General features: G+C 37.5%; 1 protein-coding gene across 1 annotated transcript; it reads left to right on the top strand.

The window, feature by feature from the left end:
• Ctso (cathepsin O) lies at window positions 1-27,133 on the top strand. Its single transcript, XM_047565668.1, has 8 exons — window positions 1-241; window positions 8,928-9,036; window positions 9,620-9,759; window positions 14,040-14,207; window positions 15,609-15,730; window positions 21,581-21,744; window positions 22,432-22,524; window positions 25,278-27,133. The coding sequence occupies exons 1-8, from the start codon at window positions 107-109 to the stop codon at window positions 25,310-25,312; spliced, it is 966 nt and encodes a 321-aa protein (XP_047421624.1). The 5' UTR covers window positions 1-106; the 3' UTR covers window positions 25,313-27,133.

The raw sequence follows: 27,133 nt of genomic DNA, 5'->3' as shown, positions 1-27,133 counted from the left end.
GCGGCACCGCGCTGGCTCCTCCCGCCGCCCCAACCCGCGGACGGGGAGGAGCCGCGAAATCGAAAGCAGCGGCCGGGGCGGCAGCGGCTGCGGGGCTCGGCGCGGGATGGGGCCGCGGGCGCCGCGGTGGCTCTGGATGCTCAGCTGCTGCTGCCTCCTCGGCCGCGGCGAAGCGGGTCCCCGCGCCAACGCCACGCGCACCTGGCCGCCGAGCCGCGAGCGAGAGGCAGCCGCCTTCCGGGTACCGAGCGCGCCTCCCGCGCCTCTTTCCTCCTCTCCCTTCCTGTCCCGGGTCTGGGCGGGGAAAAGGGACCCCCGGCTGACACGCCTGGTGGCCGCCGGGCCCGCGGCTGCGTGACGCGCCCGGGGTTCACGAGCTGCGCGTTCACAGGGAGGTTCTGTGTGGCCCGTGCGCCAGGGTAACATGCGTTGGCTAACCAAAAGGTTTGTCCCCGGGACTTAGGCGGTCCACCCAGGGCCATCGACGGATAGCGCCACAAAATGTGGTTGATGGACAGAAGCATCCTCGTCCCTTTTAGCCGTCTCCTTGATTGGCCCCTCTCGCTGGCACAGCTGATCCATTGCACGTTTACTCGAACCAGAAACGGGGTGCTGCCTGTTGGGGGAAGAAGCATGTCATTTCTTCCCCCAGAAGGGGGCGCTGGTATCCTCCTCCTGTAATCAAGTTTATATAAACAAAAAGCGCAGACTCCTGCAGGTTAAGGGTTGTCCTGCGCTGGGGACGTTTTGCTCTGAAAAAAAATAAGTAAATAAATTTTCCTTTCGGATTTTTTAGACAATTTTTCATAATACTGCGGTTTTACTGTAGCATTACAACTCTCAAAGGGATCAGTTTGCTGAGTATAAGTAAAAGTTTTTCCTGAAACTGAGGAAACTACGTGTACGGCTTTAGAGTTTGCCTCACTGTATTTCTTCTATATTTGATATTATTTAACATATTTTTAACGATCTTAAATATGTCATTATGATTTAATTTATTATAAAAGAAATTACTCATTCTGAATCAAATAAGTCTGAATACAGTAATGCTGCTCATTGGAAGTATATGTATATTTTTTCCTACTGTTTGCAGGACTTGTCTATTCTGTGTTCTACTCTTATGAGCTTGGTTGCATTTCCTGGTGAACCAAACCCCCAGGGGGAAAATAGTCAATCTCACCTATAGTGATAATGTAGTCATCAGCCAAATGGATACTGGGTTTGAACGGAGATGGCTGAATAGTGTTTGTGTCCACATGACTGGATGGACACAGGACAGATGGAAAGATCCTTGCTTCTTGGCTAACCATGAGTATTAGACTTCTTCTGTCCTTGCAGGATGTGTTAAATTATGTGGTAAATAAAACTCAGAATAACATGAATTGATTGAGTTGAGACTCCTCAGTGTTTATCTACCAGTTTAATTATGTATAATGAAGTGAACATTTTAAAAATCAAAGTTTAAAAGTAAAATAGAGTAATAAGGCACTCTTCGTTGTGCTAGAGAGAACCTATAAATTATAGCTGGAAAAAGTAGAGATAGTAGATAGGTCCCATCATATTTGTAGGCTGATGGATCCACAGTGACGGCCTGAACTGTGACCTTGGAAGTCTTCAGGGATGGCTACTGGAAACTGGAGTTGGAGAAGGATCTGATTAGTGATGTCTTTCATGGTCCTGGGTTTAGAGAAGGATGTAGGTTTTTGTCATCATAGCTGCTATTGTGTGCATCTAGAATGACCCTCAAGGACATGTGGGCTAAAGACTTGGTTACCAGCCTCTGGTGCTCCTCCGGAGGTGGCAGAACCTGTAGGAGGTGGGGCCTCGTGTAAGGAAGCTAGGGTTGGGTGAGGGGATGCCTTTAAAGAAGTTATTAGGACTCTGGCCCCTTTCTGTGTCTTTTTCTGCTTCTTGGCTGCCATGAGATGAACAGCCCTCCTCTGCTGAATATTCCCACCCTGATGTCCTCTACTACCACAGGCCCAAAGCAACAACAACAACAACAACAAAAACCCATGATCTTACATAGTACCTTATGCTTCTCTAACAATTTCAGTATAAAATTTACTCCTGTGTTCATGGGATTCATCATGGGGAATACCACAATATTATATATTTAGTACAAAAAAAATCACTATTAATAGAAGACAATCCAGATACCAGTGAGGAAGAAAGACAAAATCCCCACTGCCTTCTTAGCAAATAAAATAGACATAAAGTTCCTTCAAGTTTACAGCTTTTCTGAGGATTCCCGGCAAGTGGAATGGCCACACCCCTCCACCAGGTACCCCTGGTGTGACTTTAGGCAAATTATATGCCTGTGCCTCAGGTGATTCATCTGTAAAAGGGAAGTAATATTAGCAATTGCTTCATTCAGGCTAATTTATATGAAGCAGGTAGAACCAATACTTGAATTAAATTTAGCACTCCCACCGACCGCTTCAACCGTATATTTAGTATAATTGATGACTGAGAACTTTCTTCTCCAAAAATTAAAAACCCAACAATTTTGTCTTAAAAGATTTGCTTACTCCTCTAAGAGACAGTTGAGTACATGCAAGAAAAATGTGTTACTTAATTTACTTTTATTTAGAAGCAGTCTGTGAGAAAGACTGCATTGATATTTCTCCTCCAGGCGGTGAGTTCAGGACCACCAAATAGCTGCAGATGCTCCCATCCACCCCCACGTGCTTCCAATCTTAGAAAACCAATTCCCGTTTCCCTCTCTGCATATCCTAATCAAAGCAACTTCTAAGACTCTTGTTATCATAGTTGGAAAGCTGGTTGGGAGTCAGGATGCCTAAGATGAAATGAAGGGCTTTCTGATTGTTTCAGAAAAATGTTGCTCTCTAAAGAATTTTAAAACTTTAGTCTAATCTCCAGATGAGACTGGTTTCCTTCTCTTATCAGTGGAGTTAACTTTTTATTATTAGTAGTACTAAAATGAAACAAGGGGTCCTTGTCTCTTATTTTAAGTAAACATTGCCCTTCCTTTGTGATTATGGGTGGGTAAGAATTTCAGAGCATTAATGAAACAGTCTGTTTGGGTCTGCAAAGCAGTAAGTTAAAATACTGAAGAGCTTGATTAGGGATACCTCACAGTTAAATTTTATTTCAAATGTGTGATCAACTCAAGCATATGAGCATACTGCTCACACGTGTGCATGTGTGCACACACCCACACAGAGGCATCTTGAGATTTTGATTCTTAGAAGTCTCTATAAAAGTAGCTTTAGCAACAAGGTTTTAAAGGATCAAAGCCTTATGGTGTTAATTATTGAGATTTAGGAAACATATCTATTACTGTCCAGAGGACATATTTTCACTAGTTTTATAATAACAGGTTAATTTCCTCAAGTTATTCAATCCTGAGTCATTTTCCAGGCAGAAATCTGGCTTATCTGCTTGTAACTCAATCAATTAAACCCTTTCAAATCAAAATAAAACAAGAAGTATGTGAAGGTCACTGTTTTATCACTTCTATTCAAAGACTCTTCTGGTTTATCAGTTCTAAATTTTCTCACGTGAGAGCTATCTGATTTTCAAACTTCTGCACCTTTTAAAACTACTAATGAGAAGTTTCCTGTATGTTCCTCAAATCTTTCCATCTTTCTTAGATGATGTTAAAGTTCACATCTGGGGCTGAGGGTGCAGGTCAGTGGTAGAGCATGTGCCTAGCATGCCTAAGGTCTTGGGTTATATCCCCAGCACCAAAAACGAAATTTTAAAAAAGGAAAAGGTTCAGGTCTTTCAGTTTAATATCTTTAAGGCTCCAGAGATGGTAACTCTGTAATAGCTCCCCGTTAAGTCCTCTGTTGCCTTTTGTTGAGAGCATCTGTTAATTACTTCTTGACCTATGTTTGATCCCAGGATACCAGTGGTTGATATGAGGAGGGGCAAGAACCTAATATACACTCACAGTTGGTGATGGTTTTATGCAATCTGCTTCAACAGCAGGATTAAAGTCAACCAGGAAAATCACCAGAATAAACAGTTAATTCAAGAAATGAAATAAATGACTTTTTAAACTCTAAATAATGTAAACCCCATGTTGGGTGGATTTGATATGTATTCTACTGTTATAGCAAAGAGGAGAATAAATGGTGTTGGATATACTTTACTGATTATATTATTTTGTTATGAAAGTAACAGATTGCTCTCCTTTGATAATTACTCCTCATTTCTAATACCATGAGAAAAATTCGCTCTACTTTAACCCAAATAAAACTGAAAGGATGATCTTTGAATGACATTTTCTATAATCCAAATATTCTATGTTTAAACAAAAGGAAGATAAAGCATGAGGATATTTAAATTGAACTTTTATTCTGCCAGCCTCTAAAGTGTTTTAAAAACATTTTCTTATTTAACCCCTACATTCTTCCAGGTTAGAATTACCCCATTTGACAATGAAAATGTTAAAACTCAGAGAAAATGTGAAGATAGCCAGAGACTGTATGGCAATAGTAAGACATTTCAATTTGTTGCTAAGTTAAGAAGGGTTTTGAAAAGAAATCCATCCATAAATGGATATAAGTATGTGCATGTGTGTGTAGATGTGCAACAACAGAATTATGCTTTGTTCAGAAGCCTCCAGGGAATTAAGTTTAATGTTATTAGTGGTCTAATAGAATCAAACATGGGTAGAGATTGGTGGTAGGGAGAGGGAGAACCATTACACTTTGGGGTTCAGAATATTTTGCTCTTGGCAAAAAGTCAACAATTTAAATACTGAGTAGCCCCGAAATGGACCATGGAGAGATACGAAACGACAGGAGTAATTGCACCGAAATGACATTCAAGACTCACAAATGCCGTTCTTTTAGAAGCTGACCTCTACTTGAACAAGTGTCACAGTGACATTTCCACAAGCCCTGCAAATACGTGCACTGCTGACACCAAAGAAAAATACATAAAGCGGCAGCACAAAGACCGTTGTCTTTTCATACACTTGTATGAGACCAAAAACAAATTTTGAAATCACTGTAGAAAATTAGGGACGTGAATATTTAAAATAAGTCAAGGGTATGTTCTTTGCTTTCATGGTTATGCTTGTGTTATTATAGCTACTTCACAAGCAGGATGACTAAAAATTCGATGATGAAATGACATTCCTAAGGCAATGAGATGAAGAGAGGTACTTGGGAATTCACTGGAAGCAAGACGATGTCTGAATTTGTTGATTTCTAAGTATGTTGGCTTCAGGAAGACATTAGTAACTCAGTGACAATATTTTGTTTTTCTCATAGGATAACAAAAATCATTTAGATATCCTTGCATTAGGTCTCTAACAGAACCTGAAGAGTTGGGCTAAACTCCTGCCTCCCCTCTCAATTACACATTCATATGAGTACCCACAAATGCATCCACTGAATGCTTGCAGTTACAACATGGATCACATCCATGAGTCTAAATGAAAGTTCTAGGCTGGGGTGTAACTCAGAGATAGAGGGCTTACCTAAGGTGTGTGAGGCCCTGGGTTCCATCCCTAGCACCACAAATAATAATAATAATGATAATATTACTACTAACAAAACAAATAGCAAGATTTAGACTTTCTTGGTTAAACAATTAGTGCAGTTTTAAGGATTTTGCAAGACTGCACCAATCTACAACTTGTATGTGTGTGTTGTATTCTAGTTTCCTATTATCGAAGAATGAGTCTTATTTTTTAAACAATTTACAAATTTCATAACCAGAAATAAGATGCTATTATTATTTTATTTAGCATCATTTTACTACCAAAACTGAAGAAATTATGTATTTACTAATTGTTTTTCTATTTTTGATAAATTTTGTTATTTTCTCATTCTATTGGTATTTTATTTTTTTCTTATTAATTAGAAGAGACATTTGCATAATAATATTCTCAATTTTTAATTGTGGATCATTTTCATAGACTTGGTTTGCTTTTCATTTTTATTTCTGGTTTTTGTGGTGTGCCCAGGGGTTTTTGATTTGTTTGGTTTTGTTTTGTTAGTCAATTCTATTGATTTTGACATTATTTTTACTTTGGTATCAAACTATAATAACCCTTACCAACTGGTCAGTTTCAAAAAAAAAATTAAGATTTTAATTGGAATGGTGTTGAAGATATAAATCATTTTGGGGAAGATAGATATCATAGAGAATACTAAGTCTTTGAAACCATGAACATGGTATAGATCACCATTAATTTGAATCTCTTTTAATTTCTCTTTGTAATAGTTTGTAGATTTCAGTGTCCAAGTCTTACACAATTTTGTTAAGTTTGCTCATTTAAAAAATAGTTAAAAATTCATTTTATTTTTCATATAAATTAAAATTTTTTTAAATTTTAAAAGCTTACTTTTAATGGCTTCTTGCCAGTATAAACAATACAATTTGTTTTTTACAGTTATCTTTCATCTTATGATATTGCAAAAATTTATTTTAATAAATAAATTCAAATAGCATATTTGCCTATTTCCTTGTGTTTTCTACTAATAGTTACCCTGTTTCCTAGAAAAAGAGAGTTTTATTTGTTTAAAATGTTTTTGTTTTACTTATTACTCTTTTATCAAATAGAACAGGATTTCAGTACCTTTGTATAATAAAAGTAATGAGAACAGACATTGTTCATTTTTTCTTTTTTGAGAAAGGAAATTTTGTTTTGGTTCCTTCATTATAAAATAAGATGTAGATTTTTTCACGAATCTCTTCAATCCTAAAGTGTGTTTTCATTTTTGGTGTTGGCTGAGAATTTTTTTTTTTTAATCAGGAAACAGCTTTTCATATTTCTTACGCATTTATTGAAAATATCATTCCATTTTTCTTATTCCCTTAGTGTTAATATAGTATATTAATTGATTTTTCAAAGGTTAAACTAACCAACCATTTTTGAAAACCTCACTTAATCATGATGTGTTGTCCTTTAGCTATATTTTTGGACTTTATTTTCTATTATTTTGTTAGGGTTTTCCACCTATCACCATGAGAGCTATTGGTATGTAATTCCATTTTCTTGAGATGTCTTTTTCTGGTTCAGAATTAAGGTAATATTGATCTTGTGGGAGTTGTAAAGTATTCTCTTCTCCTTTATTTTCTGTGAGATGGGTGTTATTTCTTTCTTAATTATATAGACTTTATCAATAAAGCCATCTGGACCTGGAATTTTCTTCAAGGGTAGATTTTCAATTGTGAATTTAGTGTCTTTAGCTGATGAAGGTCTGTTCAGGTTTTCGATTTCTCTTACACTTAACTTTCTGTGTTTTTCAGGGAATGTGTTTATTTCATATAGGTCATCAAGCTTATTGGTATAAAGTTCTCAACGTACTATTTTCTCATGCCTGAAACTTCTGTAATCATGGTCCTTTCATTCCTGATATTGGTCATTTGTCTTTTTATTTTTCTATTCCTCTCTTTTCTTTCTCTCTCTCTCTCTCTCACTCTCTTTCTCTCTTTTAATCACAGAGGCAATGCCTGGGAGAGAAGGGGAGAGGGCCAGAGAGAGCTGTCTGACTGCATGGTAACTCCAACCCCGAGTGAAGGCGAGAGGGAGGGAAGGTTGGGGAAGCATCCTGTACTGCTGTTCAGTACAAGGGATGTTTGAAGTTTGGCAGAGCCATCTGGGTGCTATTAATTAAGAATCAGCTGTCAAGGGAGTCCCATGTTTCCCCCGACAGCCAGCCTCAGTGCTCAGTCATCGGCTTTGTGCAGCCTGTAGAGACTGTGGCTTCCCTTTGCTCCATCATAAAAATCCAGTGAGCAGCAGTGGAACCCTGTGTGGTCTGTGAGGTACATCCCCATGGCTGCCACACTCTCCTGTGCATCCTCAACATCTGCATTCCCAGGTGGACAACTCTGGCTTTTTGATTGATTGATTCCTTAGCAGTGGTCTCTGGTTTCTACGTGTTACCTCCCATATATGGAATTGCCTTGCATTTTAGTACTATGTTTATATGACTATATCCAGATTATTTTCAGAGTTCTACTTCATCAAGATTATTTTAAATACCTGAATTCAAAAACTATATTAATTCATTGATTAGCAATCTTTCTTGGCATTCAAAAAGGAAAAAAAATAAAGATTATGATAACTCCTAGAAATAGTTCCCTTAAAAATAAATCCCACAATCTAATCACTGCCTGAGAGTCCCACCTCTGAACCTTGCTTATTGTGAACCAGCCTTTCAAAATATGAACTTCTCAGTAGCAACTAGAGGTCCAAATCATACTACTCTTCTGAGGTTTTATTTATCCCATATGATATGATGGTGTTAAGAAATTTAAGAACCTTCATAGAAATGATGAGCCTATGATCAATCATAACAAAATTCAGAGTTTGAGAATCTATAAATAATGATCCCATGTTTCACTCCAGATAGAAAACCCTGACTGTCTTCCTGGAAATTTCCAAGTGTATGTCCCTTTCCCAAAACTTTTTGCCCCAAATGAGAGAGAGCTCTCTGTAAAGCTTTAATTGGAATTAGACTTGTTCATTCGTTTATTTCCTTTTTATGCTCTTCATTACTCAGCACCAAGGAAAACAAAAATGAAGAGGGCACTTTCCATACTCATAGCGTTTAATCACGAGTGAATGTCCGTCAGTCACAACTTGCCACCATTGCCTTGTCATGCTTCTCTGCAATTTGTTTTCCTTCTGTGTCAGCAGTTTACCAAATAGATATGTGATGCTCTCAACACGTGTGGTGAAGAGGAACTGTACAGGGATAAGACATACATTGTCCAGCCTATTCAAAAAAGTCTGTAATTAGATAGCAGTCTCACACACAAAATGTTTATAAATCTGATATGGATATCTTATATAAAATTTCACTGTAATCTGCAGGAAATAAATCAAGCTTTGACTTTTGCACCTAAAAAAAGTATATCTAAGTTAGCTATAAACTGATCACTTTGGAGAGTTGATATAATAAGTATAAAATGACTTTTTTTTTTCCTTTCAGGAAAGTCTTAATAGACACCAATACTTGAATTCTTTCTTTCCTCGAGAAAACTCCACTGCCTTCTATGGAATAAATCAGTTTTCTTATTTGCTTCCTGAAGAGTTTAAAGGTATGATTGAATGATACTATTTATTGAGTTATTTCCTGGTTTAACTTCTTTGCTTAATTTTTGAGGAATTATTTAATTATAAATCTAATAAATAATATTTGACATTTATTAAATAATTGCCAACTGTCAGGCATGCGCCATGGGCTAACCATAAGAAAAACAAAGTAATGGCCACTGTGTACTAATTGTGGCTTAAGAATGAAATATTATATGTATGTCAATGTCATTATAAAGGACAGTTATCACTTACGCAGTTTTCTAGCACCATTTACATTTAGGACACCTTGGTTTCATGGATTACAGAAAGAAATGATGTCAATTATACTCATTTTTGTTATAGATGTGTTTCTATCAAACAAGTCATTTTATGTGTGAGCTCCAAACTTATTGTAGGAATTCTCTTTTGTAGCTTTCAGCAGAATGCATTTCATGTTATAAAAAAAAAAAAAAAAGAGGAAAACCTCAAATGATAGGTTCACCAAAAAGCTATTTTTGCTTGAAAAGATGCTCCAGAAAGAATCCCAAGGGGACCTCCTTATAATAGACTATTGGCTGACTTTTTTCATTTCCTATTTCTGTTCAGCCATTTATTTAAGAAGTACACCTTCCAGGTTTCCCAGATACCCAGCAGAAGCGCAGACCCCCATCCCCAATGTGTCTTTGCCGCTAAGATTTGACTGGAGGGACAAGCATGTTATAACACAAGTGAGAAACCAGGAGATGGTGAGTTTTATATTTTTCTTGTCTTCATTGGCTAAACATTGGAGTGTGCCTTGGAGGTCAAGTTCAAACTTATAGCAAATTCATTTCTCTGAGTAAAATCACACCTCAATCATCCAAAACTGACAAAGAAAGGGGGATCTTTGAGACATGAGAGGCAGATGTCAAACCCCAACTTTCCTTCCTAAAGATAAATCTTCCTTGGTGTGTTTGCTCGCTAATTGCATTTGTCATCAGCACACTAACTCAGCAGTTACCCAGATTCCACACCTGTTCATCTGTTATGGACTTTATAATATAAAGCTGCTCCCCTGCCCTTTATGCTGTAGTCATTTCCCCACCTCCCAATTTACAACCTAGCTTGTCAGTCTGTGAACATCCTAGCTAGCTATTGGTTCATCAGTCAGCCTGAGAGTCTCCTTCTCCTTTATTGGTCCCCTGTTAGCCCGTGGAATTCCACTGCTTAAGAATAGCTCCCCCTCCATTTTCTCTCTCTCTCTCTCCTCCTGGCTTTCTTGCTCTCTCCTCCTGGCTTTTCACTCTCTCTTTCTTCTCTCTCTCTCTCTCTCTCTCTCTCTCTCTTTTCCTCTCATTTTCTTTCTTACCCTGCAGGGAGACGCTCTGCCTGTTTGCTTAATAAACTCTCTTATGTGAGTTCCCGCGTCTGGAGTGGTTTCGGGGTTCTTACAGACTTGCTAGTGAAAGACTGAAAAGCAGACATGGCCCCTACCTGCTTGAGAGATTCAGAAGGAAAGCCACGCTGAAAAAGTAAAATGAGACTGCACACACTTACCCACAGTGTAGCCAGATCTTCTGGGTTCTCAGCTTCATCCTGTGTGCTCAGAGCATACAGCTGTTTGTCAGTGGTCTTTACAAGTACAATCATTTCAGCTCTAATCATTATTAGTTCTATCCAGTTTCAAATTCTAAAATATTCTTTGTGTCTCTGTAAATCATCCTGCTTTTTTATGGGATCCCTAATTTCATTCCCTCAGTCCCCTTCCTTTCTATAGAGATCAGCCCTTTTCATTCTTTTGTTTTCTTTTGTTAAATAAAAACAAGTTAACAGACCCCCCTAATCAGCAAAAATGACAGCCAATATTTTGGGAATGACTAATAAGGGTTTATGTGCTTAGGATATTTCAAGTACATTCATGTAATGCATACTTAATACGTATCTGCTGGCATTTTGATAGTCCTAATAGTAATTCATTCAGTTCCTGTTTCCATCGCACAACTACAACATGCATCCTCATCACTGAATCAACCCTTGGGGCCGACGTGGTGTATGACAGTAGAAGCAGAGCATCCAGGGAGAAGCAAGGATTGAAGTGTGGTGTGAAAGTCCGTACCCACTATCTGGGAGTGGAGCTGCTTATGAACAGAAGTTATACGTTCAGCGAATGTACTAGTCTTTTAACAGATCATCAGACCAAATGTTTTCCTAATCTCTAATACTTCACTTCATCATTAAAATGATAGTGATAGTAAGATCACTGCATCGTCTAATTTACAATAATGATCTTACTAATTTAGCTTCAATAAAGAGATGTTGGTGCTCAAAAGAGGATTTTGGCTTTCTTTTCTGTCTTAATTTGATAAGTCAGTGTAGCATTAAGTCAGTGAATATAGCTCTGAGGCTTAATTTTTTTTTTTAATTTTTTTTTTTAATTTTTTTTTATTTATTTATTTTTTATTTATTTTTTTTTACGTTTACATAGGGTAATGATGTTTATTATATTTTTCCCCTCCCCCCCACCCCTCCCACCCCTCCCACCCCTCCCACCCCTCTTTTCCCTCTACACAGTCCTTCTTTCCTTCATTCTTACTGCTCTCCTTAGCCTAACTCTAAACCTAACCCTAAACCTAATGCTAGCCCGTCCCACCCCCCATTATATGTCCTCATCCGCTTATCAGCGAGATCATTCGTCCTTTAGTTTTTTGAGATTGGCTTATCTCACTTAGCATGATATTCTCCAATTTCGACCATTTGCCTACAAATGCCATAATTTTATCATTCTTCATTGCGGAGTAATATTCCATTGTATAAATATGCCACAGTTTCTTTATCCATTCATCAACTGAAGGGCATCTAGGTTGGTTCCACAATCTGGCTATGGTGAATTGAGCAGCAATGAACATTGATGTGGCTGTATCTCTGTAGTATGCTGATTTTAAGTCCTTTGGGTATAGGCCAAGAAGTGGGATAGCTGGGTCAAATGGTGTTTCCATTCCAAGCTTTCTGAGGAATCTCCACACTGCTTTCCAGAGTGGTTGCACTAATTTGCAACCCCACCAGCAATGTATGAGTGTTCCTTTTTCACCACATCCTCGCCAACACCTATTGTTGCTTGTATTCTTGATAATCGCCATTCTAATTGGGGTGAGATGAAATCTTAGGGTAGTTTTGATTTGCATTTCCCTTATTACTAGGGATGTTGAACATTTTTTCATATATCTGTTGATTACTTGTACATCTTCTTCTGTGAAGTGTCTGTTCATTTCCTTAGCCCATTTGTTGATTGGATTATTTGTATTCTTCGTGTAGAGTTTTTTGAGTTCTTTATAGATTCTGGAAATTAGCGCTCTATCTGAGGTATGGTTGGCAAAGATATTCTCCCACTCTGTAGGCTCTCTCTTCACATTTCTGATAGTTTCCTTTGCTGAGAGAAAGCTTTTTAGTTTGAATCTATCCCAGTTGTTTATTCTTGCTTTTATTTCTTGTGCTATGGGAGTCCTGTTAAGGAAATCTGATCCTGAGCCAACAAGTTGAAGATTTGGACCTACTTTTTCTTCTATAAGATGCAGGGTCTCTGGTCTGATTCCGAGGTCCTTGATCCATTTTGAGTTGAGTTTTGTGTAGGGTGAGAGATAGGGGTTTAGTTTCATTCTATTGCATATAGTTTTCCAGTTTTCCCAGCACCATTTGTTGAAGAGGCTATCTTTTCTCCATTGCATGTTGTTGGAACCTTTGTCTAGTATGAGAAAATTGTATTTATTTGGGTTTGTGTCCATGTCCTCTATTCTGTACCATTGATCTACCTGTCTATTTTGGTACCAATACCATGCCGTTTTTGTTACTATTGCTTTGTAGTAGAGTTGAAGATCTGGTATTGCAATACCCCCTGCTTCGCTCTTGCTACTGAGTATTGCTTTAGCTATTCTAGGTTTTTTATTCTTCCAGATGAATTTCATAATTGCTTGCTCTATTTCTGCGAGGTACATCATTGGGATTTTAATTGGAATTGCATTGAATCTGTATAGAACTTTAGGTAGTATAGCCATTTTGACGATATTAATTCTGCCTATCCAGGAACATGGGAGATCTTTCCATCTTCTAAGGTTTTCTTGAATTTCTTTCTTTAGTGTTCTGTAGTTCTCATTGTAGAGGTCTTTCACCTCTTTTGTGAGATTGATTCCCAAGTATTTTATTTTTTTCGATGCTATTGTGAATGGGGTAGTTTTCCTAATTTCTCTTTCTGAAGATTCATCACTTATGTATAAAAATGCATTGGATTTATGAGCATTGATCTTGTAACCTGCTACTTTACTGAATTCACTTATGAGTTCTAAAAGTTTTCTGGTGGAATTTCCAGGTTCCTCTAAATATATAATCATGTCATCAGCGAACAGGGATAGTTTGAGTTCTTCTTTTCCTATTCGTATCCCTTTAATTTCTTTGGTTTGTCTGATTGCTCTGGCTAGAGTCTCAAGGACGATGTTGAATAGAAGCGGTGAAAGAGGGCATCCCTGCCTTGTTCCAGTTTTTGGGGACAAGTTTTCCTTTTTCTCTTCTCTCTCTCCCCCTCCCTAACCTGGGGGTGGGGAACAAGACTACCTTGAGTTATCTGTGCTCCACTGGAAGGAGATATCTGCCTGAGGATCTAGGAACTGAATGTCTCCCAAATTAACAAGTGAATGTTAACAGGCCACCAGGGCACCCTGGGACCCTCTGTCAGGACACACCTGGCACTTGGCCTTTGCAGAGCTCCTTTAAAACCTCCCTGTTCCTCCTGATGGGCAGAATCACAGCCTCTGGGACAGGCTTCTCCTTTGCTAGCAAAGCAAGAAAACTTCTTTTTCCTTTTTCTCAAAACTGTGTCCTTTTTATTGAATTGGCATTGGGGACAAGGACCAGGCTTGTGGTCATATATATTTTGTAAGTTTCCAGATTTGGGAAATTTTGCTGGAATTTGATACATTGTTATATTTAGAAACATTGATAAATTTGACTTGGACATTACTACGTGATTAATCTACTCCCCACCTCTACTTTTGAACAGTGTGGAGGATGTTGGGCCTTCAGCGTGGTGGGCGCAGTGGAATCGGCTTGTGCCATCAGAGGGAAGCCTCTGGAAGACCTGAGTGTGCAGCAGGTCATTGACTGCTCTTACAACAACTACGGCTGTGAAGGGGGCGCTCCTGTGAGTGCTCTGAACTGGCTGAACAAGGTACCCATTCTCTCAGCCTTTTGAATTCTTGATTTCCACTTTTTCTTGTTCAATATGGGTTCCAAATGCAATTACTCTCATATTTAGCATTGTTTCCATCGTCAGAAATGTAGATGATCAAAGCTTAAATTAATCAGAAGATCTAAAAAAGTACTTGCTCCTAGGAAAATTAGCCACTGAGATATCAAAGGATGAAAAATCTTATCTGAGATTTGTCTCCTTCAAGACATTTATGCTTACGTCTTAACACCTCTTAATAAGTATTTTTGTGTGATTGCATATCACATACTGTGCCAGAAAGTAATTAGAGTATTTTATCACTCATTTCCATAAGATTTCTGAAAGTTAAAGTTAAAAGAGACATTTTTAACTCTGACAAAGAAATGAGACCTGAGGGTTAAGATCATGTTGCCAAGTCAGTCACTGAGCCAAAACTGCACCTTAAATCCCCTCCCTTTAATTTCAGTGCTTTGTTTAGTTAAATTCTCAATTTCATGGATTTTCTTGACATTTTTCCACACCCAGCATCAACTGCATGAAACCAGCCAATGAGGGTTCCATTACAGTTTTGTGAAAAGTTGTTAAGCTAGATGTCCCCACACCCAAGATCCTTGCATTTTACATTTGCTGTATTTCCAATCACTCTAGGCCAGGATCTGCTGAACACACATTATGGGTAATGTTAAATTGTACATCCCTTTGTTTCCATTAAGCCCATTATTCCAAAAGGGAGGATTCTGTATAGACAACCTAAAAATGATATGACATAGATGAATGGCAGAAAGAGGAGTGACGCAAAGAAGGCTTGTCCCAGCCTCCCCTGTGTATGCACCACTGTGCTGATCTCAAAGACTTGCTCACAGAGTCAGAAGCCCCGGAAGAAAAATGTGTCACCATATTGAATCCAGCAAAAAGATGATGAGACTTCATTAGCAGATTGGTTGGATTTTTTTAGGGGTAGCGGGTACCAGGGATTGAACTCAGGGACACTCAACCACTGAGCCACATCCCCAGCCCTATTTTGTATTTTATTTAGAGACAGGGTCTCACTGAGTTGCTTAGTGCCTTTCTTTTGCTGAGACTGGCTTTGAACTCACGATCCTCCTGTCTCAGCCTCCCTAGCCACTTGGATTACTGAAGTGTGCCACCACAACTGGCAATTAGTAGTGGGTTAAAGAAGGAAAGATTATAAGAGAAACAGGATAGAATGGAAAGAACCATGCTGATTCTAGTTGCCTAGGATGTCTGCAACAAGAACCTTAAGATTTAATTTAAGATCATAAGAACCCAAAGTGTGCCCATGTGGTAGGGTAAAGATGAGCCCATTTTGAAGAGTGATTTTCTATTTGATTTTTAAAATAACTGAAAACATGAACACGGTGGGTGATTGCTTTCTTTTAGACACAAGTAAAACTGGTGAGAGAGTCAGAATACCCGTTCAAAGCCCACAATGGCCTGTGTCATTACTTTTCCAGTTCACATTCTGGAATTTCAATCAGAGGTTATTCTGCATATGACTTCAGGTAAATATTCTCTTTTGGTTTTCTCTACATAGTCTTAAAGTGTGATGTCCTGAGTATTTGGAATTTCTTGGTTGAAGACACCACTATATACTCTTCATTACTTTAGAACCTAGTTTTTACCAGTCCGATTGGCAATCACAATAGGGTGTAATAAGATGTTTTTTTAAAGGTATTCTTATTTTGCCAGGTGTCATTTCACTAGAAATAACAAATCCAAATTAACAAATTTAAATCCAGCTTAAGGTCTAATTTATATTTACCATATACGTCTTACCAAATTTCCATTTTATAATTCTGTGGGCGTATTTTAGTCTTACTATTGAATCAATCCAAAATCACTTTGTATAGATCCTCTGGCAAACATCAGGTAGGCTACACACCAAGAAGCACTTTTTGACCCTCTACTGTCCTGGTATATCTCAAGGCTTCAGTTATTCAGAAAACGGAAACTTTTTATGAATATACCAAAACTTTCAGATTAAAAATGAGGTAGCTAAGCTTGGTGGCACATGCCTGCAATCCCAGCGACTCTGGAGGCTGAGGCAGGAGAATAACGAGGACAAAGTCAGTCTCAGCAAAAGCAAGGGGCTAAGCAACTCAGTGAGACCCTGTCGCTAAGTAAAATACAAAATAGGACTGGGGATGTGACTCAGTGGTCGAGTGCCCCTGAATTCAATCCCCAGTACCAAAAAAAAATTAATTAAAAAATAAATAACTAAATAAATAAATGAAAACCAAGAGGTAAAGGTGTAACACTGAAGATAAATTAGGTAGCACACATTGTAAGCACCATAGGAGTGCCAGGGTGGATAAAGGTGGGCTGGGGAAAGAACTTGTGTTGGAAACTGAAAGACAGGATAACTTTGGATAGGTTTAAGGGAAAACAGGCATTAAAATATGCCTTAAAAACATGTGAAAACACAAAGCTGCACAGAGAATCATTAGAACCATTCAATGGAATGCAAGAAATATTCATGGGTCATAAGGGCCCAGGAAAACCACAGCCAGCTCCTGCTTATGTTAGGAACTCTGCACAATCTTTTGAAACAGAAAACGGGAACTAAATGAAATTTGGATAAGGGAATCAATGCCTTATGAAAGAATCTAAAATATAAAAGAATCTCTTTCTTGATCCAGATGGTATCTACCCTTGGGATCTGAAGGAAACCAAGGTTGAAATTAATCCTTAAACAGTATGTAACCATCTTAAATAAGCTAAGTGTGCCAGAGGACTGGCAGATTGTCAGCTGGCTCCTGTCTAAACCAGGCCTCGAGGGGTGACCCTAGGAACCACAAAAGACAGACAGCCTTAATTCCACTGCTGGCAAGCCGTCTAGCATCTATGATAGGATGTGCGGGTACATTGGTCACTTTCTCCTTTGGGCGTAAAGGTAATGCCCTTCCTAAAGTGAAAAAGTGTGCCTCTGTAATCTGCCAGTTCCAGGGCAGAAGGAAGGGCGTGTGCAAAAGGAATCATATTTCTGAAATGTGAGTGGCTCAGATCCAGAGGATCTCTTGTCATGGGTAGTAAATTGAAAAAATTAGGAAGAACAAAAATAATCTGCACTAGACTGAATTAGCAGGAAGCTAAAGAGCATGTACAAAGATTATTGGCATTGATTTTTGATTAACAAGGAAGAGACTCCAATAAAATAAAAATCTCTGCTTTTTTTTTTTAGTATGAGGGGTCAAATCCAGGGCTTTGCACATGCTAGGAAAGTACTCTACCACTGAGCCACAGGCACGACCAAAAAAAGTCTCCATATTTTAACACTGAACATCATACTCTTACTGTACTCTGTGATAGTACAATCTGCAGATGATTGTATTAGACTGCAAAAGATCATTCATTGATTGTTTTCATTCAGTCAGATATTTACTGAACACTGTTCAGGTTCTGGGGATTTAACAGTGAACAAAACAGATATAACCCCTACTTTTGTGAACTATATTTTAGTAATCAAGACAGGAAATAACAAACAATAATATGTACGCTATGCTAGTTGTAGTAATTTCTAAAAGAAAAAAAAATAAATAAATAAAGGGAAATGGAAGCATGTAATTTTAGAAAATTTTAGTCCCTCCCTGAGAAGGTGACCTTTGAATGAAGATTTGAAGACATGTGGCAACATAACCAGGCAGACATCTAGGGGAATATTGTTTCATACAGAAGGAACTGTAAGTGCAAAGGTCCTGAAGTAGGGACATGTCTGGCATGTTTGAATAACAGTAGTAAGAAGGACAAAACCAGCCAAAGACACTAAATAATAACCTTAGAACAGGATATTAGCAGAAGGGTTTTGAAGACAAAGGATAATAGGTAAATAACCCACCAAGAGGGTTAAACCCTATGCAGTTTTTATGGTAGATAGGAAAAAAGAGATTCAAAGAGGATTCCAGGCTTTGGGGTTGGAAAAACTAAACTAAAATAAAATAAAATAAAATAAAAATTAATTACCATTAACGAAGCATCAAAATCTAAGACAAAAAATTTAGAAGGAAATATCAAGCATTCTGCTGGAATATGTAAGAAGTGATCCCAGAAGAGTCTGGTAGGAGATGGAGAAATGAGCCAAAACAGGGAAAACTGCATCTTTATGAAACTAGTTAGACTGTTGGTGACCTGGTGTTTAACCTACTGAGAACTCTGGGGCCAAGGTAAAATGTACCCTTCAGAGCTTTCCCATCCAGTTGATGCTCACGGGCTCCTGTGATTCATTAGTGAGGCTGCAGCTGCAGCAGATGTGGAGTTGCTTGATTTCCTGGTTCTTGAAGAGACAGAGGCCTTGGGCAAAGATCTGAGGGTCTCCTTGTTGGAGGTCAGCTGGCCTGCACCGCAGTGGGGAGGGCCAGGGCATGTGGGAGGTCTTCCTAGGCATATTTCCATACTCTGGCACTTCAGTACCCACTTCCCATCTGACATGGGCACCTGAGACTTGAGAGAGTCACACAGCTGTTAAACTGAAGGGCTGGGTTAGGACTTAGATCTGTGCAACTCTGAACCCGTTTCCTCCTCTCTGTTCTTAAGATCATGAGGTCCTGGTTTCCAGGGTTTGGGGAAAATGCCATCTCAGTGCACAGCTCTCAGAGAAAAACTTCTGCAGCCAAAACACTGTGCAGAAACTGAAAAGATCTAAGTAAGGAGATAATTAAAACACAGAAAACATCATCTAGTCTTAAAACAAAATAACCATTCATACTGAGCTTCTTTATGAGTCTTTGCTTATCAGATCCAATGAAAGGCATTCAAAACTCAAATTAGGGTATGAGAATAGTATTTAAACAAGCAAAAATGAAAGACATTTATTATATATTGCAATGGACAAAAAAAAAAAAAAAAAGGACACAATACAATGCACTGAGTCTAGGGAACGTGAGATAGAAATCTATAAAACCATGAAGTGGCAGTGACATCAAAGATACATCTTAAACAACAGGTCGTGTTGACAATGAAATTTAAGAGAACTTTTTTTTTTAGTGCCAAGGATTGAAGCCAGGGGTACTTAACCATTGAGCTACATCCCCATCCCCAGACCTTTTTTTATTTTGAGACAGGGTCTCACTAAGTTGCTTAGGACCTAGCTTAGTTGCTGAGACTGGCCTCACATTTGCAATCCTCCTGCCTGAGCCTCCTGAGAATTACAGGTGTGCACCACCATGCCCTGCTTAGGAGAATTCTTTGAAGACTATAGATTTTATAAATTATTGACCTATGAGATGAAGAATAAGTACCTGGAACCAAGGCATGATAATCTATATATTAGCAACAGTGTGCATTTTGATATTAATTGTATATGCTAATCATGGAAATAAAAATGCCATTTGGAGTACATTTAGGCTTTCCAAAAGGCAACATCTTTCTGTAAGTCAAGTGACTACAATGCCACTCGATTCAGGAGCCAAGTGGAACATTTGTCTGCTGGTGGTGATTTGGCATGTCATCCTAGTACTGATTTTTTAATATCTTTGATAACTTTCTTTATCCTCACTCAAAGGGATTATTGCTAGTTATTTATTTGATGCTATGAAATTAATAATCCTTTACATTCTAAAAAATTTCTCCTTCTTAATCTTCCCGCTTCTCCTATAGTGTCCTAGTAACTGGATCATCTGCACGACATATCTATAGTATATCTTTCATTATGTCAAGTAGATGTAAAACACCTATGTTCTAGTGATGCACAAATTATATCATATATCATGTTTAAGTTGCAAAATATTGAGAGTTTAAAGACAATAAATTATTCATTATATGCTAAAACCTATGTTCAACAGAATTAGTTATTAGATGACATAAATGTGAGAAAGAATGTTTCTCATAAGGTAAGTGTGTAACTCATGCTAGGCATGTTGCATAACATAGACGCCATTCTGTGTGACAGTTGGTATAACTCCAGTGTACAATTGGAATTTGAATCAAGGTTTGGGAAAAGACAGTCTGTTTTCTATCTTTTTAAAAAATTTCTAATTTTGCCTATCTTGGGGTAATCTTTATGATACCATTTATGAGAGCAAAAATTAGAAATGCCTGCTTACAAATCTCCAAAAAACAAATTTCATGAACAAATGTTGCATTAGAATACCTATTTAGGTAAACAGAAAGGAAAGAAACCTTCCTAAAAAAAAAAAAAAAAAAAAGAATACAGGACACAATACAATGAATTCTAGGGAAGATGAGATGGAAATGTACAAAATTTTGAAGTGGCAATGACAGGTAAGATGATACATAAATCTTGATGATAAGTTTAGGTGCACAAATATGTGAAATGAATGCAATGTTTGTATTTCAATGAATTCCATTGTTATGCATTCAAGATTTTCCTCTTCTGTGTCCTTGCTAGACACTGGACCTCAGCAGGCAGGAGGAGGGATTATTTATTCTTTCAAACCATTAATCCACCCATGCCTTGCTGAAGCAATGTTGCCAAATGTTATCTTAATGGCCTGATCTATCAGTAACTTGGTTTCCGTGTGCTTTACCCACACGGCTGACCTTTGAGAAATGTAAATAAGGGTTTGATCACATACTTGCAAGATCAATGAAGGCCAAATGTTGTGCAACATGAGATTATGCTGGTAAATGTCCAGAACAGTTGTGAAAGCAATAATTGGGTCTCTTGAGGTCCTGGCAACCTAGCACCTTCCCACATCTTAGTCCTCCTCCCCTTCCTCTTTCCTCTCTACCTCCCACTCTTTTTATTTATTTATTTTTTGGATGTGTCTTCTATTGCATTATTATATTAGCTACTTTTGAGCCAGTCTTCTGTATTTGACATTCATTACTATAAGTTGATCATCTCTTGATTCTCACATGGTGTGGCAGAGATGACAAAGTGTTTCCAATAAATAATCTTCACACTTTCGTTATTAAAAGATAACTAAATAGTGTCGTGCCAGCTTCAAAACTCTATTCCCTATCTTCCTTCAGGGTGGATAAGACTGGGTTATAGCCAGTCTGATTTATGCATATGTGTGCAGAAATGGTGGATGTTATTTCTGGGAAGTCTTCTCAGGGAAGAACAGCACTTCATCTCCTTTCCTCTTTGTGGAACTATATGTTAAATATATGAAATATATGTTAAATGTCTAGCAGCTATCTTGAGCCATGCACAGATCTTGATTATGGAAACATAGCAGAATAATAGTATAGAAGAATGTGGGTTCCTGATATCCTGGAGCCCTGTACAATCCTGAAATGGTAATATTCCAGATTTTTTTTTTAGCTTCTGATGTTTTGATCTTTTGTATTTGCAACTCAACCTACGCCTGATCATATAGAGATTGCATAGGTCAGTTTTATTTTTACCTTAAACATTAAATTCTTTACCCCTATACTTCCTCTTTTGGTAGTGACCAAGAAGATGAAATGGCAAAAGCACTTTTCACCTTTGGCCCTTTAATAGTGATAGTAGATGCAGTGAGCTGGCAAGATTATCTGGGAGGCATAATACAGCATCATTGCTCCAGTGGAGAAGCAAATCATGCAGTTCTTATAACTGGGTTTGATAAAACAGGTAAGTGCTAACAAGACTTGATTGATTACTTTCAAGATTGACCTGTGCCTGATTATGAACAACCCATAGAATATTGAAATTTGATCTGCTGTGTCCAAAATCCCCCGTGTCAATGACCTATGTGTAAATATCCTGTCAGGTTCCACCTACCAAGTTTTGATAATGACATTTTTGTTTTGTTTTATTTGTGGTGCTGGAGATTTTACATGGGTCTTACACATGCTAGACAAGTGCTCTACCCCTGAGCTACATCCCCATCCTGATAATGATAATTGCCTATTTAAAGAGTGTGCAGTCTCCATCTGAAATATTTAGGATAATTTCTGGGAAAAGAGAAGTGGTTATTAATTGGTCATATATCTAGTAATTTTTTTCTTTTCCTAAATCCCTGGAAATGGTGTTTTTTGATTCTTGTTTTTGTTTTTGAATTTATGCCATCTTTATTAAACAAAATGAATTCAAACACATATTTCTGCTGATTGGAATGTGACAAAGTACAGCTGGAGTTTAGCTGAGTTACTTTTATTTGTACAATATAACATATAATGTAAATGATCGTATTACTTTGATAATCTTTCTCAAAACTACTAGACTTATAGGAAACCAAAATTTAGATACGGAACTCATGCATTTATAACAAACCTGAGTTTTTCAGAGTTTGTTACCATTTTATGTTTTGTTTTGTAGGAGATACTCCATATTGGATTGTGCGGAACTCATGGGGAAATTCATGGGGTGTAGATGGCTATGCCCATGTAAAAATGGGAGGTAATGTTTGTGGTAAGTAATGAATTTCTGATTAAAACTTCAGACTAAGTAAGTAAGTAATCAAGGCAGATTCTTTGAAAATATTAAAAATACAAATCCATTTCATAGAATGTTTCCAGTGTACTCAGAGCACTATCGTGGTAATAATTTTCATCCTTTAACCAGTTGATAAAAATAAAAGAACATTTTAAAAAGAGGTGCTATTCCACTTATTCACATTTTTATAAAGGAAGAGGATTGCATTGAAAACATTATATGTATTATACATGTATATGTAAAAACACAACATAAACTAATATTTTATTAAAGTCAATATTCAAAACCACATAAACATTTGACTTGGAAACTGAACTCCTCCAGAAATGTCTCCTTGTTCCCAATTTAATTTTTTATAATTCCGAATTTCTGTACTTTTTATCACTTTGATTATCAAGATTCAGTACTATAGCACTTTCCTAGCATGTGCAAGATCCAGGGTTCCATCCTCAGCATCAAAAGGAAGGAAGGAAGGGAGGGAGGGAGAGAGGGAGGAAGTCAGGCAGGCAGGCATAAATCATGATCAAGAGTTTTTCTTTGTATCGAAATTTGAAAATTTGAGCAATAGCATTGTTTCTGACTTAATTTGTCCCTTCTTACCTACAAAATTCTAGCAGAACACCTGTGGAATTGAGAGGTTTAGCCATACACCAAACATACTTTTCATTGAACTTAAAGAAAATTAACCATAGACAAAACTAAATTAGGAAGCTCAGTACTTTAAGCTATATTCTTATAACTATATTCAAAACTACATTCTAAAACTTTTAATTTAGAAAAATCAACCTATTTTCTGAAAAAAACTAGATCCAAACTAAATTGCATGGGGAAACAGTAATCTCTCATTGCAAGTTTTATCATCTGTAGTATGTGACTTTTAAAAAATTGCAGATTGTGAGACTGATAAAAGTTATGGCAAAATTTGTATGTTGATTTAATCTAGTTACTATTGTCTAATCATTCCAAATGTATAAGCCATGAAAATTAATAAGTGACCTGTGCTGTCTCCACAGTATAATATTTTTCTTAAATTCATTGAAAGGAGTCAGAAGTCTTTTGGCCAGAGCACTAAAAATCCAATTAGAATGGCTATTATCAAGAACACAAACAATAATGGATGTTGGCGTGGATGTGGAGAAAAAGGCACACTTCTGCATTGCTGGTGGAGTTGCAAATTGGTGCAGCCACTCTGGAAAGCAGTGTAGAGAATCCTCAGAAAACTTGGAATAGACCCACATTTTGACCCAATTATCCCACTCCTTGGTTTATACCCAAAGGACTTAAAATTAGCATACTACAGTAACACAGCCACATCAATGTTTATAGCAGCTCAGTTCATAATAGCTAGATTGTGGAACCAACCTAGATGCCCTTCAACAGATGAATGGATAAAGAAACTCTGGTGTATATACACAATGAAATAGTATTCAGCCATAAAGAAGAATAATATTATGGCATTTGCAAATAAATGGATGGAATTGGAGAATAATCATGCTAAATGAAATAAGCCAAGCTCAAAATACCAAAGACCGAATGTTTTCCCTGATAAGTGGAGAATAATATAATAATGGAAGTGAGAGTGAGGGGAGGGAGAGAAAAATGGAGGAACTTTGGATTATGTAGAGGGAAATGAGGGGGGGGGTATGAAAGAAGGTGAAATGAGACAGTATTTATTACCCTATGTACATGTACGATTACACGAATGCTATGAATCTACATCATGTACAACCAAGGAAAGGAAATGATGTACCCCATTTGTGTACAATGAATTCAAAATGCAGTCTGTAAAAAATTAATAAAAAAAAATCCATTCAGACCTCTGCTTTACAACATCACTGGTGCTTTGATACTATTAGAACTGGCAGATAAACTACTGCTGCCAGTCCTTGAACTTGTGCTACCAATGTACATTATCCCTAATGGCAGAAGCGGAGGTGCCTAGATTTGTGCCAAGCAGTAGCTGTTTTCAGAACTCCGATAGGGGAGTTGCAAGAACATAATTCAAACATTGGTTCATAATTATTGCTTCAGTTGTAACTCTGTGACCCCCACCACGACCTTTCCCAGCCCTCAACTATAAGATGATTTCTTCTATCTGCATTCACAATCTGATTCTCCAGTAGCCTGCCTGGTTATTAATTACATGGGGGAATCATATCTTTCTTGAGAGTATTTCCAGATGAAGGTCACAGTACTCCAGTGAATAATGGTGTAAAGCAGATGGTATTATACAAGCCCAGGAGATTTTCAATGTTGCGGTTAGTTAACATGAAATCCAGTCTTTAAGTACCTCATTTATTGTACTCACCATGATGTTGACATCTGTGTTGTTTTGTGTTAAGAAAGTTAAAGACACAGGTGACAAGTTCAAATCTTAGAGTTTAAAATTTGAAATTATATTTAAAATAATATCCTAAGTTATTTTATTTCCTTTAAGAAATATGTATTAGTGCAATGGAGATCTTAGATGCATTAACTTATTGAATTAACAACTATTACAATTATTTTGTTTTGTTTTAGTTTAGTTTCTTGATACAAACATATTAAGCATCTCTTCTAATATTAACTTTTGAGGTTGTCATTCTTTACCTCCTGATAACCATTAACTGTTTTCTTAGTAACTACTAACTCATTCTAACCTAAATGATTACTAAATTTTAATTGATGCTTAAAAGGCATCTGAAGAGGGAATAGACAAGTAGTAACAATTTCTTTTTTTCTCTCCTTAGGTATTGCAGATTCCGTTTCTGTTGTATTTGTGTGACGTATTGGCAGAAACAGGAGATGCAAAAATGAAGATTTTCATATTGAAACGTAGCATTCTAAGCATTACCTAACTTCAAGTTTTAGCAGCTACCTACAAAAGCTCTAGGGCCTGGGTATTGAAACAAAGTTACAGAATGTCCCCCTCTTCCAAAGTGTGTAGGAGCCCCAGCATCTCAGCCTTTAGGGGAGCAGATTGGGGAAGAAGGTCAGATTAGAAGGAATTTTAGGTCCCGTCACACCCAAACAAGCTACTATTTGTTTTGATTTTCTTGTTGTCTTTTCTATTTTGCTTTGTTTTGTTTGTTTGTTTGATTCTTTATTTCTAAGGAGGTGCTTTGAGTAGGTGAAATCAAAGAGAAAACGTAAGAATTTGTTTTTCTTTTTGGGATATGGTCACTAGCCTTTGATTGTCCCTGTCTACAAGAATGGTCAACCTAAAGTGAGGTGTGCCTGTCACAGTTATATCAGCAACCTTTTAATATGGAATATCATAAAGACTTGAAATACCAGCTGCTTTACCTCATCAAATGGTGCTTACCTCTTGAACAGGAGAGGGACCACATGTAAGGAACAGAAGGCAAATCCTTTCCCAAGAGAAACAAACTGAAATTCAACGACCGTTATGGAAGCTATGTGATCAGAATCTTCAAGTAGCATTGCCTGCCATGTTGGAATTTTCTTTGCCTGGAAATCCTCATTGTTGACAGAAATTCAAGAGATTTAACTTCTTACTTTCTTCTGCCTATATTAGAGAACAAAGTATTTTCCCATATGTTCACTCTTTCCTAATCTACTGCATAATTCCCAAATTTTTCTGGTGGTTTAGTGCACCCGACTTTAGAAATGATCCTTGTTGTTTACCTTCCTTTTCTATTTCCTAATCACTTGGCTCTCCTCCACGTCTCTTTCTTCCATCTCTTTCTTCCACCCATGATTCTGGGCACCACACCTCTCAGAGTCCCATCTCCTAGCTTCCCAGGCTCTCTGGCTTCCAGTTTTTGCTTTAGTTTTCCTGATCTCCCATCCCAACTGCTTCTTTGTGCTTCCCTTTGGCATTCATTTGGCTTCTGGATCTTAATGCCCATGATCATTCTGGTGTCATTAATTGCATAAGTGAATTCAGGTGCTATGCCACTAATGGGTCATGATGAACTTGTGTCCTCAGCAGTGATTGATAAATCTGTGTGCACAGAAGGGACTCTGTGCAGCTCCTACTCTGCAGCCAGGAAACGAGCAACTTCTTGTGCAGCAGTGTTAAGAACCTCGTAATAAAAGAGCTGATCTTCTGATTGAATTTTAAGTAGAAATGTGTTTTGAACGTCACTGTAATAAATCTTATCAAATAATACACTTGTAACCATTTCTTCTCTAAAATTCATGATTGCTTTTTATTGCAGAAGATGCTGACAAAAATAGAAATTTGAAGGCAGCAATCACCACTAAAAAAATTCTAGGACATCTCATTTTTCCTCATTTTTGGCCTTTATCTTTCTCCTTTATTAGAAAAAAAAAAAAAAAAGCTATTTCTTTTTTTCTTACATGAACCAGAAGCAATCTCAAAAGAATATTGTGGACTTGTTTAGAGATATGCCAGAAGGAAAAATATTTATATTTCAATTGATAAGTATTCTAATGATTCAAGTAAGTCAGGAAGGAATTAAGTTTTTTCTGTTCTATTTTGTGTTAGGTTAGTATATGACATAAATGGTTTGCTAATATTTGCTAATACTCTTTTTCAAATGCTAAGGAATTTTTACAATTTCAAAATAACTAATACTTCTCAGCTGTTCTGGACTTTGATTACATTTATAATAAAACA

Source organism: Sciurus carolinensis, chromosome 10 (genome assembly GCF_902686445.1).
Source record: "Sciurus carolinensis chromosome 10, mSciCar1.2, whole genome shotgun sequence".
In the NCBI taxonomy this organism is placed as follows: Eukaryota; Metazoa; Chordata; class Mammalia; order Rodentia; family Sciuridae; genus Sciurus; species Sciurus carolinensis.
The sequence above is the reverse complement of the archived record's forward strand: the minus strand, read 5'-3'. Positions and strand labels throughout refer to the sequence as shown.

Coding starts and splice junctions, on each gene's coding strand:
- Ctso (XM_047565668.1), top strand. CDS start 107: ATGGGGCCGCGGGCGCCGCGGTGGCTCTGGATGCTCAGCTGCTGCTGC. Junction 242..8,927: donor GAGAGGCAGCCGCCTTCCGG/GTACCGAGCGCG, acceptor TTTTCCTTTCAG/GAAAGTCTTAATAGACACCA. Junction 9,760..14,039: donor AAGTGAGAAACCAGGAGATG/GTGAGTTTTATA, acceptor ACTTTTGAACAG/TGTGGAGGATGTTGGGCCTT.